The sequence below is a fragment of the Podarcis filfolensis genome, assembly GCF_964270895.1.
Source record: "Podarcis filfolensis genome assembly, chromosome: 16".
NCBI classification, from domain to species: Eukaryota; Metazoa; Chordata; class Lepidosauria; order Squamata; family Lacertidae; genus Podarcis; species Podarcis filfolensis.
In genome coordinates this window covers 23,802,026-23,817,553 of record NC_139620.1, presented here as the reverse complement: position 1 = coordinate 23,817,553, position 15,528 = coordinate 23,802,026, and the positions used below count along the sequence as shown (strand labels likewise).

At 45.9% G+C, this 15,528-nt stretch overlaps 1 protein-coding gene across 9 annotated transcripts in view; it reads right to left on the bottom strand.

Annotated features, from left to right (window-relative positions):
* The window catches only part of OSBP2 (oxysterol binding protein 2), a gene marked incomplete at its 5' end in the record, with an annotated part of 151,444 nt that overhangs the window by 62,272 nt on the left and 73,644 nt on the right, over positions 1-15,528 (bottom strand). For all 9 annotated transcript variants that reach the window (XM_083589990.1, XM_083589992.1, XM_083589993.1 and 6 more), the window contains one exon: positions 619-869. In XM_083589990.1, coding sequence (XP_083446116.1) covers positions 619-869 — 251 coding nt within the window. The remainder of the gene's footprint in view (positions 1-618; positions 870-15,528) is intronic.

Below are 15,528 nucleotides of genomic sequence, written 5' to 3'. Positions count from 1 at the left end.
AAATTCACCAGTCTTCTGGTACTTTTAACAAACAGTGCAATTTGCCAGCGTATCTCATATGCTCTTTCAGCTATTACTATAGATTGTGTGGACACCTTTTTTGATTTATTCATTCCACCCTTCGTCCACAGGATCCCAGGGCAGCACACAGAAACGAAACAGATTAAAAAAATAAAAATAAAGCCATACTAATATTAAACCAGACCCTCGCAACCTAGTCTTGCAAACAGCAAACCACAGCAATACACCTGACCTTGAACTGTATCAAACACTAGCAGGGACTTCGATAGAAGAGACAACTCAAGATGTGCTCAAGGCTTCACTTTTCACAGGTAAACCTAGACTACTCAAATGAAAAACACGGCAAATCGGGGATTGGAATCCTGGCGTTTCATATTCAAGGCTGAGATCTTCTGAGAGCTCGAAGTGGAAGAGAATTAAAATTTACATGTCCAGGCTGCAGAAGGCGTCTTGTGAGCATGTCCATGCTTGCAGGTTCCTATGACACTTACCTGCCTACTGCTACCACTGCCTGCCTTGCAGAAATCCTGTGTTAGGTAGGAGAGACGTTGCGCACCTGCCACCAGCCACTACAGCCAGGACCTGTGCTCCACTTACATTTATCATAGCATTGGAGGTGATCCTGAAGAGGGTGGCTCTCTCGTTGACCGCCTTGATCTTCTCCCCACTCTCGGCGGGCAGCTTGAGGTTCTCCAGCTCACTCAGGGACCTCTGGAGAGCTGCCCCATGCTTGGCGATGAGGTCGTTGCAAGTGCTGAGATCCTCCAGCTTACTCGAGAGGCTTTTCAGAGTGCCGTGCAGTTCGCTCTTGTCAGACTGCGAGGCTGGCTCCTCATCACCAGAGTCATCTGTAGAGGGGAACGGCAAAAGAGGGAAAAGGAGGGAGGGGAAGACAAAATGGTTTCCATGGTTACCGGCCGGACTGCAACGAAAACAGAGCGATGGTTTGTGCAGCGAGAAGTGAAGCAAGACCTCTGTTTGCACAAGGCGCCAAATCTCTGACTGTCCTTAGGTTCGGAAAAGTCACAGCCCAGAGAACACACTGATTTTCTCCTGAACGATTCCCCTCTGTGCAGAGATTTTATTTTATTTTATTCCTTCTCTCCAGCAACTGTAAATCCAGAAACACATGGCTTGGAAAAGAAAGCCCCATTGGTTTTCAAGGGAACTTACTTCTAAGTAATTGTGTTTAGGACAACGGACTACTGTCAACATCTACATTGTAGACTGAATCAGACCAGAGGAAGCAGCACCTGCCCCAATGGCCCATCTAGTCCAGCATCCTGCTCTCACAGTGGCCAACCAAATGCCCCAATGGAAAGCCCATTAGCAGGATCCGAGCATAAGAGCCCTCTCCCCTCCTGCAGTTTCCAGCAACTGGTACTCAGAAGCATTGCCTCTGACCATGAAAGCACAGCCACGGTGGCTGGTAGCTGTCCACAGCTTTATTCTCTAAGACAGGGCGGGGAATCTCTTCCACTCAGCAGGCTAGATCCTAGGTCCCCCCCCCTCCAGTGGGCCCCACCTGTCCATCACCTGACATGTTGTCATGTGGCCTGTTTTCTTCCTTTGGGGCGCGGCTTGCTTTCAAGCTCCGATCCAAGAGGAGCGGACTTCAAGCCCTGCTTTAGGAAGGGGTCTACTGCACTATGGAGTACTGCAACCCCTTGGTAATGGCAGCCCCCCTGTATCCGCCAGAAGAAAGGATAGCTCAGCTGGTAGAGCATGAGGCTGTTACTCTGGGGGGTTGTGGGTTTGAGCCCCACGTTGGGCAAAAAGATTCCTGCTTTGGAAGGGGGGTTGGGCTGCACGACCCTCGTGGTCCCTCCCAGCGCTATGTTTCTGTGATTCCACCTGTCTCCGATGCCCGGCCTGACTTTTAAAACTGCAAGGCCCGGATTCAACCAGCCCAGTAGGCAAGCAGATGTCAACGCGAAAGCTCCTGCTGGTGCAACAGGGCATCCCCAAATCCTCTCTGGGGAGCCAGGGGAACCCCCAGAACAGCACTCTGGGAGGCAAGGAGGCGGATTGTTCCATCTGGCCAGCAGAAATGCTTCCACTGATGCTGGAAGAATGGCAGATGAAGGTGATGGACTATATGGGATTGGCAGAAATGACTGGCAGAATCCGAGACCAGGGAGAAGAGTCGGTGGAAGAGGATTGGAAGAAATTTAAAGACTATCTACAGAAATACTGTAAAATTAATGAATGTTAGAATGATGTCGGATAGAAATTAAGTGGTTTCCAGCTGTAATGCTTTAAGAATATGGAAAAAGGGTATAAATAGGTAAAAACATAATTAAAACGATGTTGGATTGGAAATAAGTGGTATTAGCAACAAAGTTAATAAGAATATGCAAAAATGAATTGATAATGGATGAAAATACTGAGTTATAAAATGTTAAGTTATAGAGATAAGATAAATGAAAGAGTGTAAGGATTTGCTGATTTGATTATTTAAATGGGAATACAAGAAGGGGAGGTGTGAGGAGGTCAAAGAAACAAGCAAATGAGTTTTAAGTTATGAAAAAGAATTGTTTTTGATTTTTCTTATTTTTTCTGTGTGTTTATTCTTATTTTTTTGTTTCTTTTATTATGTGTTTTTGTATATTTGTTTTTGTAAAATCTTAATAAATATTTCTCAAAAAAAAAAAAAAACAGAAATGCTTCCACTGATGAAACTGAATTCCTCCCCTAGTCTGGAAATACACATTCAAGTGCTTTCAAGGCAGAACTGGCTTAGTTAGACTGATGTTCAGCTTATTGTTCCAGAAGGGACTACTGGTTCTCGTCTCGCTCAAGGGTTGCGGAAACAAGCTGAAAAGTCCTGGATTTAACAACAGCGAAACAACACAGCAGAACCCCAAAAGGGAATCAGGAAATGTGGACAATAACATCTTTAAGTGCCAACGCAGAGGTGAAAAAGATCAACCCAGGGCCTCCAAAATGTGGCCTCCAATTCCTGTTATTCGGCCCTCGGGACTCCCAAGGGCCACATCCCTGCTTTGCACCCTCCCTGGGTGCTTTTGCCTGGCTGGAATATATCCTTGAACTTTGGAAAAGTTTCTTGCTTGCAGCAGTGTTAGAAACTCATAAATAAGTTAGGCGCCAAATGGGTCCTTCAACCAAGGCTGCAGTCACCAAAATGGAATGTCTAGTTTCCACCTGGGGGCAAGGTGGATCCAAAGTCTTATTGTTCAAAAGATGGCCAGACTGTGATTGATTATCAGTTAAACATCTGGCTAATTCAGAAGACAACCTTGAGCTAGGTCAAGAGCTTGGAGAACTTAAAGAAGAAAAGTCATTTGATCCAGGGACAGTCGACATATCTATTGGCCTATTCCGACCTCTTTTTCTTAATAGTGACTGCTCCTGCTCAGGCTGCTCAGAAAAAGCAATCTGGATCCAGAAATTCATTCTGATTGTGCGGATAAAATATGACTGATAGAATTCTACAGGATGGGGTATAAGTGTGTGAAAACAGTCCAGATCCAATGATCCCCAGATGGTGGAGATGTGGCCGCCGGGACCACATAACACCGGTCCTGAGAGATCTGCATTGGCTCCCAGTACATTTCTGAGCACAATTCAAAGTGTTGGTTCTGACTTTTAAAGCCCTAAATGGCCTCGGTCCTGTATACCTGAAGGAGCGTCTCCACCCCCGTCGTTCAGCCCAGACACTGAGGTCCAGAGCCGAGGGCCTCCTGGTGGTTCCCTCACTGCGAGAAGTGAGGTTACAGGGAACCAGGCAGAGGGCTTTCTCGATAGTAGCGCCCGCCCTGTGAACGGGGCGTTGTGAAGGATGTGAAGGAAATAAGCAGCTATCTTCTTTTTAAAAAACATCCGAAGGCAGCCCTGTTTAGGGAAGTTTTTAATATTTAATGCTGTATTGTTTTTAACACTTGATTGGAAGCTGCCTACAGTGGCTGGGGAAACTCAGCCAGATGGGTGGGGTATAAATAATAAATTATTATTATTATTATTATTACTAGGCAAAAGCATCTTTACTCGGTTGCAAGTGAACGAAAGTCAGGTGCAAAATGCGCCCGGCTAATTTTGAACGCTGGGATGGAGGATAGAGAGAGGTGTGTGTAGAAATAAGACCACTGTAGAAAACTGGAATTTCCATTCATTGCTCCACCAACTTTTGCTTCCGACCCTGCCAATTACTGACATGCGGCCCTCGGAGACCTGCCCAGAAAGGAATGCGGCCCTGGGACTGAGAAAGGTTCTCCATCCTTTACTTATGGAAGCTCAGCTAACAGCACCAGCTGCTGCAAGCTTGTGTGGCTTTAGCCTTTATTAGCATAGGGCAGGCTGGGCTGGAGGGTGCATGGAACATGTGTCCGAAATGTCACAGCATTCAGACCAGAGGCAGGTAGTTGTTTTTTTTCCCAGGATCAAGGACCCATCTGGAAATATCATCAGCTGCAAGGCAGTCACTTATGCCTTTTTGCTTTCCGGAATACACACACTGATAGAATTAGCACATTATCCAAATGAGTAAGGCGTGTGTGTGTGTGTGTGTGTGTGCGCATCTCTGATGCATCTATTTCAAAAATCCATTTATGGACTGAATTGAGAAGCAGAAGGAGCTCAAACCATGCTCTTTTTTTTTTGCTTTTTTTTTGAGCTGAGGAGAAGACGGACATCTCAGGGTAAACTAATTAAGGTCCCAGCAATTAAACAGTTTGCCAACAACTGAAGAAACTGCCTCGCCAGCTGCAGACAGAGTGCAGACACCCACCAACATCATCTGCAGAAATCTGCTCATGCAGAAGCAATTGGGTTAGAGCTATGGCTCAGCGGTCGAGAATTAACTTTCGGTGTAAGAAACTCAGATGTGTAAGCAATTTGCCAAGTGGTACCTTAAACTGAGGTTGTGGTCGCCACAATGGAACGTCTAGGCTCATTTTTTTCTTCTTCCAAGGTTGGAAAATATATATAAAAAATGAATCATGTACGTCATCAACATTAATATATTTAACAATTCAGTCACACATTTTGCCAATTACAGTAACCTTTCCCCCCAAAACAAGTGAACTAACACTCAGGGCTGGAAACTCAAGATACATAAGCTAGGTGCACCTTAAATCTAGGTTACAGACCCCTTCCGATGCTACGATTCTGTGATCTCAACTAAATTGCTTGGCTGTAGCTTGCTCTTAGAAGAATTCGCTTGTCTCAGAATGCAAGGAGGAGAAACACACACAGTGGAAATGGAAAAGACCTGTGAACTGTGAACTAAGGTCTGTGGTTGCCAACTTGGCGCCCAGAAACCTCAATGCAATTGGACCTGCGCCAGTAGCAAAATGTTTTCACGGTGGCCAACCAGATGCCTGTGGGAAACATTCAAGCAGGATCCGAGCACAAGAGCAACTCTCCTCTCCTCTGGTTTCCAGCAACTGGGATCCAGAAGCATTGGCACCTCTGACCATAGGGGCAGAACAGAACCATCAATGACCCTCTCCTCCACGAATTTGTCCAATTCTCTTTTAAAGTCATCTATGGTGGTGTCCATTGCTGCTTCCTGTTGGAGCGAGGCCCACAGTTTTAACTAACAGTACATTTCGGAGCGCAATTCAAAGTGTTGGTGCTGACCTTTAAGGCCCTATATGGCCTCAGTCCAGTATATCTGAAGGAGCGTCTCCACCCCCATCGTTCTACCCGGACACTGAGGTCCAGTGCCAAGGGCCTTCTGGCAGTTCCCTCACTGCGAGAAGCCAAGTTATAGAGAACCAGGCAGAGGGCCTTCTTGGTAGTGGCACCCGCCCTGTGGAACGCCCTCCCACCAGATGTCAAAGAGAACAACAACTACCAGACTTTTAAAAGACATCTAAAGGCAGCCCTGTTTAGGGAAGTTTTTGATGTTTGGTGTTTTTAATATTTTGTTGGAAGCCGCCCAGAGTGGCCGGGGAAGCCCAGCCAGATGGGCGGGGTATAAATTTATTATTATTATTATTATTATTATTATTATTATTATTAAGCCTTCCCCTTGAGAGCAGATTGGGAAGTGCCTACTTTTCGTAACTGCAGGAAACAGAGAATCACCACAAGGTACTGAGTGTGTGCATATGCACGCTGGGAAGAGCATGTGCATATGTGTCTATGTGCTGCAAACAGTACAAACCAATCTCACAGTCAAATCCATCCCTGTGCCCAGAGGACACAGAGGCAGATGCTCTGTGTTCAGAAGTAATTAAAGACAGAAGGTGAGATGACTTCAGAGGTGGAGAGGGGGAAAAGGCAGGCACCCAGTGCTGGCCTCTGCTCCCATGAAGGAAGGAAGACGGAATGAAAAAGCCAACCTTGAAAAGGTTGTCAAGAAGGCCAATTAGTCAGGCTTGAGGTGGCCAGGGACGGCGGCTGGCACAAGGGCACAGGCAAACAGCTGGGCTGCCATGACGCTCACGTTACAGTTTGCAGCGCCAAGGCCAAACCTCTGCCCCTCTAGAAGGGAAGGGCGGCAGACAGAAGAAGCAGCAGCTGAGGACACTTTATGTTTACAAGAAGACAGAAAAGGACAAAGAGCCAAGGAGGGAAGAGGCTCCAGCGCTCCCCAGCTTCTGTGGCAGTGACGCCACCAAATGCACAACAAAGGAATCCAAGCTGCGGTTGTTATGAAGTTGCGTTTTTGTTTCAAATGCAACAACAGCCTCACTGTGTGATCAAAGCCAGTCTACAAGCCCTTATCATGAATCTAGCCACCATGACACTAAAGATTTGTTTGCTTGTTTCTTGCATTCCTTTCTGCCAAGGAGCTCAAGGTGGAGTATGCGAATTCTCCCCCAAAACCCATTTTATCCTCTCAGGCTGAGTTACTGGGTCAAGGTCACCCAGGGAACTTCATGGCTGAGGGGGATTTGAACCCTGGTCTCCCAGATCCTAACCACACTGGTTTTCTCCCACTGCATCATGCGCAGCCTCCATGAGAGAAACGAGGGCTCTTCCAGGCAACCTACCGTATTGAGCATTCGTACTGATTTGTTGCACGAAGCTTACGTGGAGGTTAGACTATATCTGGTCTGCAGTGAGCATTTTTTCTGATTGGTTTGTGGGGTGAATATAGTGGAGTATTGCTTAGGGGTTTTGTTGCTGTTACTGGTATTATATTTTGTATCTTTATTATGATTTCTGTGGAATTTTTTCCATTTGGCTGTGTACTTTTTGGATGTTTTATTTATTGTTTATGACTACTTTTGTTAGGCTGCAGTTACGTATTTTTTCATGTTGTCAGTTGCCTTGAGTATGATTTGAAGTGTGGAAAGGCGGCATACAAAAAAAAAAAAAAAAAGACAATGAGCATTTATCCTGATTTGCTGTGTTTGCACATCTTTCCTTCAATCGTTCATTCATTCCACATTTAATGACAGAAGCACCCACCTGTTTCTTTTTGTAAAGTGATTTGTTGCGCTAGGGCGACGGAGCGCTTGAATTCATTTTAATTGTGCAAACCTAAATGGAAGAGGATGCTGAACTCAGTGGGTCCCCATTGGCCTAATCCAGCAGAAAAGCTCTTCATAGAACTGGATATGGAACAACTGATTGGTTCAAAATTGGGAAAGGAGTACGACAAGGCTGTATATTGTCTCCCTGCTTATTTAACTTATATGCAGAATTCATCATGCGAAAGGCTGGGCTGGATGAATCCCAAGCCGGAATTAAGATTGCCGGAAGAAATATCAACAACCTCAGATATGCAGATGACACAACCTTGATGGCAGAAAGTGAGGAGGAATTAAAGAACCTTTTAATGAGGGCGAAAGAGGAGAGCGCAAAATATGGTCTGATACTCAACATCAAAAAAACGAAGATCATGGCCGCTGGGCCCATCACCTCCTGGCAAATAGAAGGGGAAGAAATGGAGGCAGTGAGAGATTTTACTTTCTTGGACTCCATGATCACTGCAGATGGTGACAGCAGCCACGAAATTAAAAGATGCCTGCTCCTTGGGAGAAAAGCAACAACAAACCTAGACAGCATCTTAAAAAGCAGAGACATCACCTTGCCAGCAAAGGTCTGTATAGTTAAAGCTATGGTTTTCCCAGTAGTGTTGTATGGAATTGAGAGCTGGACCATAAAGAAGGCTGATCGCCAAAGAATTGATGCTTTTGAATTATGGTGCTGGAGGAGACTCTTGAGAGTCCCATGGACTGCAAGAAGATCAAACCTATCCATTCTGAAGGAAATCAGCCCTGAGTGCTCACTGGAAGGACAGATCGTGAAGCAGAGGCTCCAATACTTTGGCCACCTCATGAGAAGAAAAGACTCCCTGGAAAAGACCCTGATGTTGGGAAAGATGGAGGGCACAAGGAGAAGGGGACGACAGAGGACGAGATGGTTGGATAGTGTTCTTGAAGCTACCAGCATGAGTTTGACCAAACTGCGGGAGGCAGTGGAAGACAGGAGTGCCTGGCATGCTCTGGTCCATGAAGAGTCGGACACGATTAAACGTCTAAACAACAATGCTTTGTAAAGAAGGTCAGTATTATATTCTTTGGGATGACTGCCAGCTGAGGGGGTGGCCCCAAGAGACCAGCTTGCCTAATGTTACCTGCTGGCTACATTACAGAAGCAAAGTTGGAATCGGAGAGTTCTTGGTTCATCCTGTCACTTCCACACTACGCTAGCCCTCATCGCAACACAGCGATGGGAAGGCTGTGCTGGACCACTATTCTCCATCGAACAAGATAGTAGGATTTCAGATGAAAAAAGGCCCCAGAGTTCCATCTGAATATCAAGACGTAGTTCTGCAGCAATTGTACCTTTGCAAAATGTTTTGATGTATATGTAAACACGCTCAAAACACACACTTTTAAAGAAAAGGCAAAGCTAAAAACAGAACCACAGCTTCACTGGGGAAAAGTCACGGAGGCAGATGAGTGCCCACTGATTGGAGGAGTAGACCCAGATGAGAAGGGAAATGAAACAAGCTTCAGGAGGTATGAGATTCATTAGACGGCCCTGGGTGGTAGAAAGGTAAGGTGCAGCTGTTCTAAAAAAGTTCCAATTAAGGGGATACGTTCGCCTTGCAAACAGCCTCTCGTTCTCTTGTCTGGTGCCAGCTCAGTTGGCAAAGTCAAGCAAACAAGGTATCGCATAGCAGAAAGCTAAATGAGAATGCCGTTTCCTACTGGGAAGGGTTTTAATGATTCCTCCGAGGATCAAACATTTCTCTGCACATCAGTGCAAATGCTTTATGCATGCATAAGCAGCACAGAGTCCATAATAAACTGCTGTGTAGAAACACCCTCAGACATTTCTTCTTCTTCTCCTCCTCCTCCTCCTCCTCCTCCTTCTTCTTCTCCTCAGCATAATTAGTGTTTTGTTTTTACCACAGTTTAACACACTTTCAGATAGCCTCCGAAACTGGAGATCACAGCCCAATTCATTTATTAACATTTATTAGTTGTTTTCCCCACAAGTGTGACCCAAAGCGTCTTACAAACACGATGTAAACACTAAAACCAAATACAGCAACTAATAAAAACTTTTAAAAACACACCTATACAAATAAAATACAGCACTTATAGGATCCTGACCCAATAAAAAAGGCCACTGAAACCCTTCAAATTAAGGACCAAAAGCCCAGGTAAAAGGAGTTATTGCCTGGTGTCTAAAAATAAAAATGATGCCAGGCCTACCTCCCTGGAGAAAGTATTCCACAAGCCATCAATGAAAAAGCCTGTTCTACTTGCCAATTCTACCATGAGGTTTAACAGGAAGATTTGGACAGAGATTTATACAGCCTACCTCACAAGGATGCTGTCAAGATGATACATCCAAGCACAGTCCTTGAGACAAAGAAGGAAAGCAATATAAGACAGAAATAACTAAGATTATGCTCCGTATGTTACGTTTACAGATCTGAAGTTAAACCATCAGTAAAAAGTGTTTCCAGGCGATGGGATGGGTTTGAGGAGAAATTAAATGTGCTCCGTTCTTGGGGAGCAATTTTAACAGATTTATTCCTGCAATGCCAAACCATACCCAGGGGCAAAGAGAGCTAAAAGCTGCTGTATCCCCGTCATCAATATGAAAACAGCAACGATAAACAAAAAAAAATGCAGAAGACAAAAGCCGCTGGTGTTCTTCTGAAATGCTTGCAATTATCCCGATGTATAACATCTTGTTAAATATGTTGTCTTGCTGTTGCAAGAGACACTCTGGGTGTTACTGGTTATTGTTTTGGACTAATAGTAATAGAACGCCAAGGTTGCAGGTTCGATCCCTGTATGGGACAGCTGGATATTCCTGCATTACCGGGGGTTGGACTAGATGATCCTCGGGGTCCCTTCCAACTCTACTATTCTATGACTCCATGACTCTAATACTGATGGTATGTAGATCTCATGCTTAAAAAGGTAAAGGGACCCCTGACCATTAGGTCCAGTCGTGACCGACTCTGGGGTTGCTGCGCTCATCTCGCTTTATTGGCCGAGGGAGGTGGCGTACAGCCTCCGGGACATGTGACCAGCATGACTAAGCCGCTTCTGGCAAACCAGAGCAGCACACAGAAACGCCTTTTACCTTCCCGCCAGAGCAGTACCTATTTATCTACTTGCACTTTGACATGCTTTTGAACTGCTAGTTGGCAGGAGCAGGGACCGAGCAACAGGAGCTCACCCCGTCGCGGGGATTCGAACCGCCGACCTTCTGATCGGCAAGTCCTAGGCTCTGTGGTTTAACCCACAGCACCACCCGCGTCCCTCAGATCTCACGCTTACCACACAGACAAAAAGTGTGTCGCTGAAGAATTCAGAAACAAAACCCCAATACAGGAAACACAACTTCAGTAATCATAGAATTGTAGAGTGAGAAGGGACCAGGAGGGTCATTGAGTCCAGCTCCCTGCAAAACGCAGGTAGCTTTTGCTCAACGTGGGGCAGATCAAATCATGATGAAACTAATGTTTCATTAAGAAATTTAAAATGGATGCCCAATTTTCCAGGTTTTCTATAGCTGCCTTTTGGAGGAGGATTGGAAGTTAGCTCCTGACCTTCTCCCCCCCGCCCCCCCAAAAACCCCAACACACTAAGCATTTTCATTTCTGTCGCTGCCGACTCCATGGGCATAATGAGCAGCCCAAAGAAGAGGACAGCCTTGGCACTGGGACCCCAACAGTGCCAGTTTGCTCAGTCTCGGCTAGTTCAAATGAGGACAAAGTCCTTTTAACAGGGAGGCTTACATAACAGCTGCAGCTTGCAGGAACTCTGAGCTACCAAACACTGCTCCCCAAGCTCAGAGGCTCAACAGAAGGTGGCTTATGAAAGAATATGGAATTTGCAGGTGCATCAGCAACGCTTTGCAGCGATTAAAAACAACAACAACAACTTTGTGAGCCCTGCTCAGTGGAAAGGCTGTCGGTCAAAATACTTCTGTCTGCTTTGAAGGGCTTGTGGACATTCTATTTCCTTAGAGATAGATTTAACCAACAGGCAGTTTGGAACATCAGGATTTGCTTCTCCGCGCCCCACCCACAAACCCCTCATCTGTTTTCTCGATGCTCAACACTACAATTTCTCCCCAAGCTTCTACTCTTTTATATTCCAAGGGCTGTCATTACAGGCATTCAACGTATGAATTCCTTTTAAAGTATGGCAACAAAGGGAAAAACAAGTTTACAGTATGATTTCAGAGTGGATGCCTTTATTTCTTTCTATGGTGAAAACAAGCCACCGGCATTGGCAGCTGCTGCTGCTATTATTAAGACAAGAAATATCCCCAGAACGTGACTAAATCTGAAGGAACTGAAAACGAACGAAAAACACACCTCTGCACACACGCACGCGCACACACACACACACGCCCTCCAGTTCTGAAATGGTTGCCAAGTGTGTCAAGAAACACCAGGCACCAAATTTGCTGGACCAATTTCAACTGATGTCGTAATATGAAACTTCTGGGTTTGGAAGGGATGCTCCATTCGGGTTGGTTTCACAGAAGCAGTGGCATTGCTCCTCTGCCGTCGTAGCAAGCTGCCCTGGTAAAGGTGCAAAGGCCTATGGCAGGGAACAGGGTCACACTGAAAGACGCCTTTATTAGGAAGTCTGGTGTAAGTAAAGGTAAAGGGACCCCTGAGCATTAGGTCCAGTCATGGCCGACTCAGGGGTTGCGGCGCTCATCTCACTTTATTGGCCAAGGGAGCCGGCGTACAGCTTCTGGGTCATGTGACCAGCATGACTAAGCCGCTTCTGGAGAACCAGAGCAGCGCACGGAAACGCCGTTTACCTTCCCGCAGGAGCGGTACCTATATATCTACTTGCACTTTGACGTGCTTTTGAACTGCTAGGTTGGCAGGAGCAGGGACCGAGCAACGGGAGCTCACCCCGTCGCGGGGATTCGAACCGCTGACCTTCTGATCGGGAAGTCCTAGGCTCTGTGGTTTAACCCACAGCGCCACCCACGTCCCTTGAAGTCTGGTGTAGCAGTGGGCAAAATTCTTCCCACGTGATCCTGCCCCTCTCCCACATGGCTTCTGCGTTTCTGGGGAACGTAGGAAGCTGTCTTACACAGTGGTACCTTGGTTCTCAAACGCCTTGGTTCCCAAACACAGACAACCTGGAAGCAAGTGTTCTAGTTTTCGAGCGTTTTTCGGAAGCCAAATGTCCAATGCGGTTGTCGGCTATCATTTCCGGGGTGCATGCACCAATCAGAAGCTGCACCATAGTTTTTGAACATTTCGGAAGTCAAACGGACTTCCGGAATGGATTAAGTTCAATAACAAAGGTGCCACTGTATTTGGCACTTTTGCTTTTGCTATTTATTTTGCATTTTTGTTTTTGAGGTTTTTCGGTTAATTTGTTTTTGTGACTGTGTGGAACCGAGTTCAGCTACTGATTGATTGATTGATTGATTGACTGTGGAAATGGATAAAAGCCCCCCATAAACAATGACTATCATCAGTGCATGTAAGAAAAAAATTAATTCTAATTTTTATCATCTACAATACTGTCTTATTTATTTTATAGTACAGTACATCAATTACTGCTTTCATTTTATGGATCAATGGTTTTGTTAGATAGTAAAATTCATGTTAAATTGCTGTTTTAGGGGTTGTTTTTAAAAGTCTGGAACGGATTAATCTGTTTTGCATTGCTTTCTATGGGAAATGCGTGCCTTGGTTTTGGAACGCTTTGGTTTTGGACTTCCAGAAAGGATTAAGTTTGAGAACCGAGGTACCACTGTACTGTGACATGGTTGGGTCCATCTAGCTCAGTACTATCTAGGAACCAGGCATCCCCAAACTCAGCCCTCCAGATGTTTTGGGAGTACAATTCCCATCATCCCTGACCACTGGTCCTGTTAGCTTTGGGGATCCCTGGTCTACACTGACTGGCAGCAGCTCCTCGGGGTCTCAGGAAAGGGCTCCTAACCCGGAGATGCAGCTGGGGCCTTTGGCATGCAGAACAGATGCTCTAATCACTGCGACGTTTCCCCTCCCTTTGAGCTGTGGCACTTCTGTATTATGGAGGGTAAGGCTCTGCAATTAATGCCTTCACAGTCAAGAGACAGTAAATCCTTCTGAATCCCAGTTGCTGGAAACTGCAGGAGGCAGGGAGGGCTCTCGCACTCAGGTCTTGCTTGCAGGTTCCATAGGATCGTAGAACCACAGAGTTGGAAGAGACCCTGCGGACCATTTAGTCCAAACCCCTGCAATGCAGGAATATGCAGCTGTCCTTTAGGGGGATTGAACCTGCGAGCCTGGCGTTATCAACGCCACGCTCTAACCAAATGTGCTATCCAGCTGCATCTGGCTGGCCCCTGGGAGAACAGGGTGATGGACCCAATGGGCCACTGGCCTGATCCTGCAGGGTTCCTGTGCTCACAGGGTAACGGCAACAACAGCCTGCTAACTTATTTCTGCCCCATTTTTCTGCATCTCAAAGTGGCTTACAGTTTTTTCTTTTAATTTAATTAAATTAATATTCCCATCCTTCCTCCCGAAGGAGCCCAGTCAAGCAAACAACAAGTGATTAAAAAAGTAAAAACATATGAATAACACCTTAAAAACAATTCAGATGCAGATTGGGAAAGAGCTCGACTTAAAAGGCTTGTGAGAAGAGTAAGATATTCAGTAGTTGCAAACAAAGACAACAGATCCAGCTCCTAATGTTTAGCAATGTTAACTATCAGGACTTTTCAGATATCATTAGATCGAAGCTGGTCTTGAATTCTGTCTGGAATAGTTCCTTTTACACCAAGATCATGCAGAAATCGAAAGACCAAAGTCTCTTCTGGTTCTCTATTTGCAAGAAAAATGAAGGCCTAAGTAACAAGGCACTCTGGGTGGTTAATGCGATGGGCCACATGGATTTCCATTAATCACCCAGCAGTAAAAAGAAGCAGCCCTCAAACAACTGATGCATTTCCGAAGGGCTTCTCAATGCCGAACAAGTTGATCTAAACAGACAGGACAGACAGATGGAGAAGGATAAACAGAGCTAAGTAGTAACACAGTTTGGGGTTTAGCTCGGGTCTTTCCAGCAACTACTATATTAACCACTGTTTTATCATGCTCAAAAATAAGTGACACTTACAAGAGAGCGCACAACACCCGCACACTTCTTGTCCTTGCAAATCAGAGCTGCCAACGGAGTGCCACTAACCAGCAGGGGTATCTGACAACAGGGGTGGCAAGGAAAACAACGAAGGAAAAGCTACAAAATTTAGCAGAGGTGACTCACATGAGTGATGTTTGGGAAATAAACACACACATGTGGATTTGCTTTCAGAATTTCAAATGGAGAAATCAGAGATAACCTTGCATTAGCCTACTCCAACCTGGTGCCCTCCAAATTCTTTGGGCTATAGTTCCCATCAGCATGGCTGTGCTGGTTGGGGCTGATGGGACCTGCAAGCAGCCTAGCCATGTTGATGGGAACTGTAGTCCTAAGAATCTAGAGGGTGCAAGGATGGAGAAGGCTGCCTTTCATGACATCCAGCTCCATGGCTGTGTACACTCCACACACGAAAAGCATTCCCCACCTGAATTCTGGGAACTGTAGTTTACCCCCCACAGTTAGTCCCCTTAAACTAGAACTCCCAGGATTCGGGGAGGGGGAGAGATGTAAGGATATGCTTTAAATCTATGCAGTCAGTGCCAAAAATCAAGATAGGAACATTAGAAGAGCCTGCTGGATGAGGCCAATGGCCTATCTAATCCAGCATCCTGTTCTTACAGGGACGCGGGTGGCGCTGTGGTCTAAACCACTGAGTTTGGATTTGGACTTGATATCCCGCCTTTCACTCCCCTTCAGGAGTCTCAAAGCGGCTAACAATCTCCTTTCCCTTCTTCCCCCACAACAAACACTCTGTGAGGTGAGTGGGGCTGAGAGACTTCAAAGAAGTGTGACTGGCCCAAGGTCACCCAGCAGCTGCATGTGGAAGAGTGGAGACGCGAACCCGGTTCCCCAGATTACGTGACTACCGCTCTCAACCACTACACCACACTGGCTCTCACTGAGCCTCTTGGGCTTGCCAATCAGAAGGTCGGCGGTTCGAATC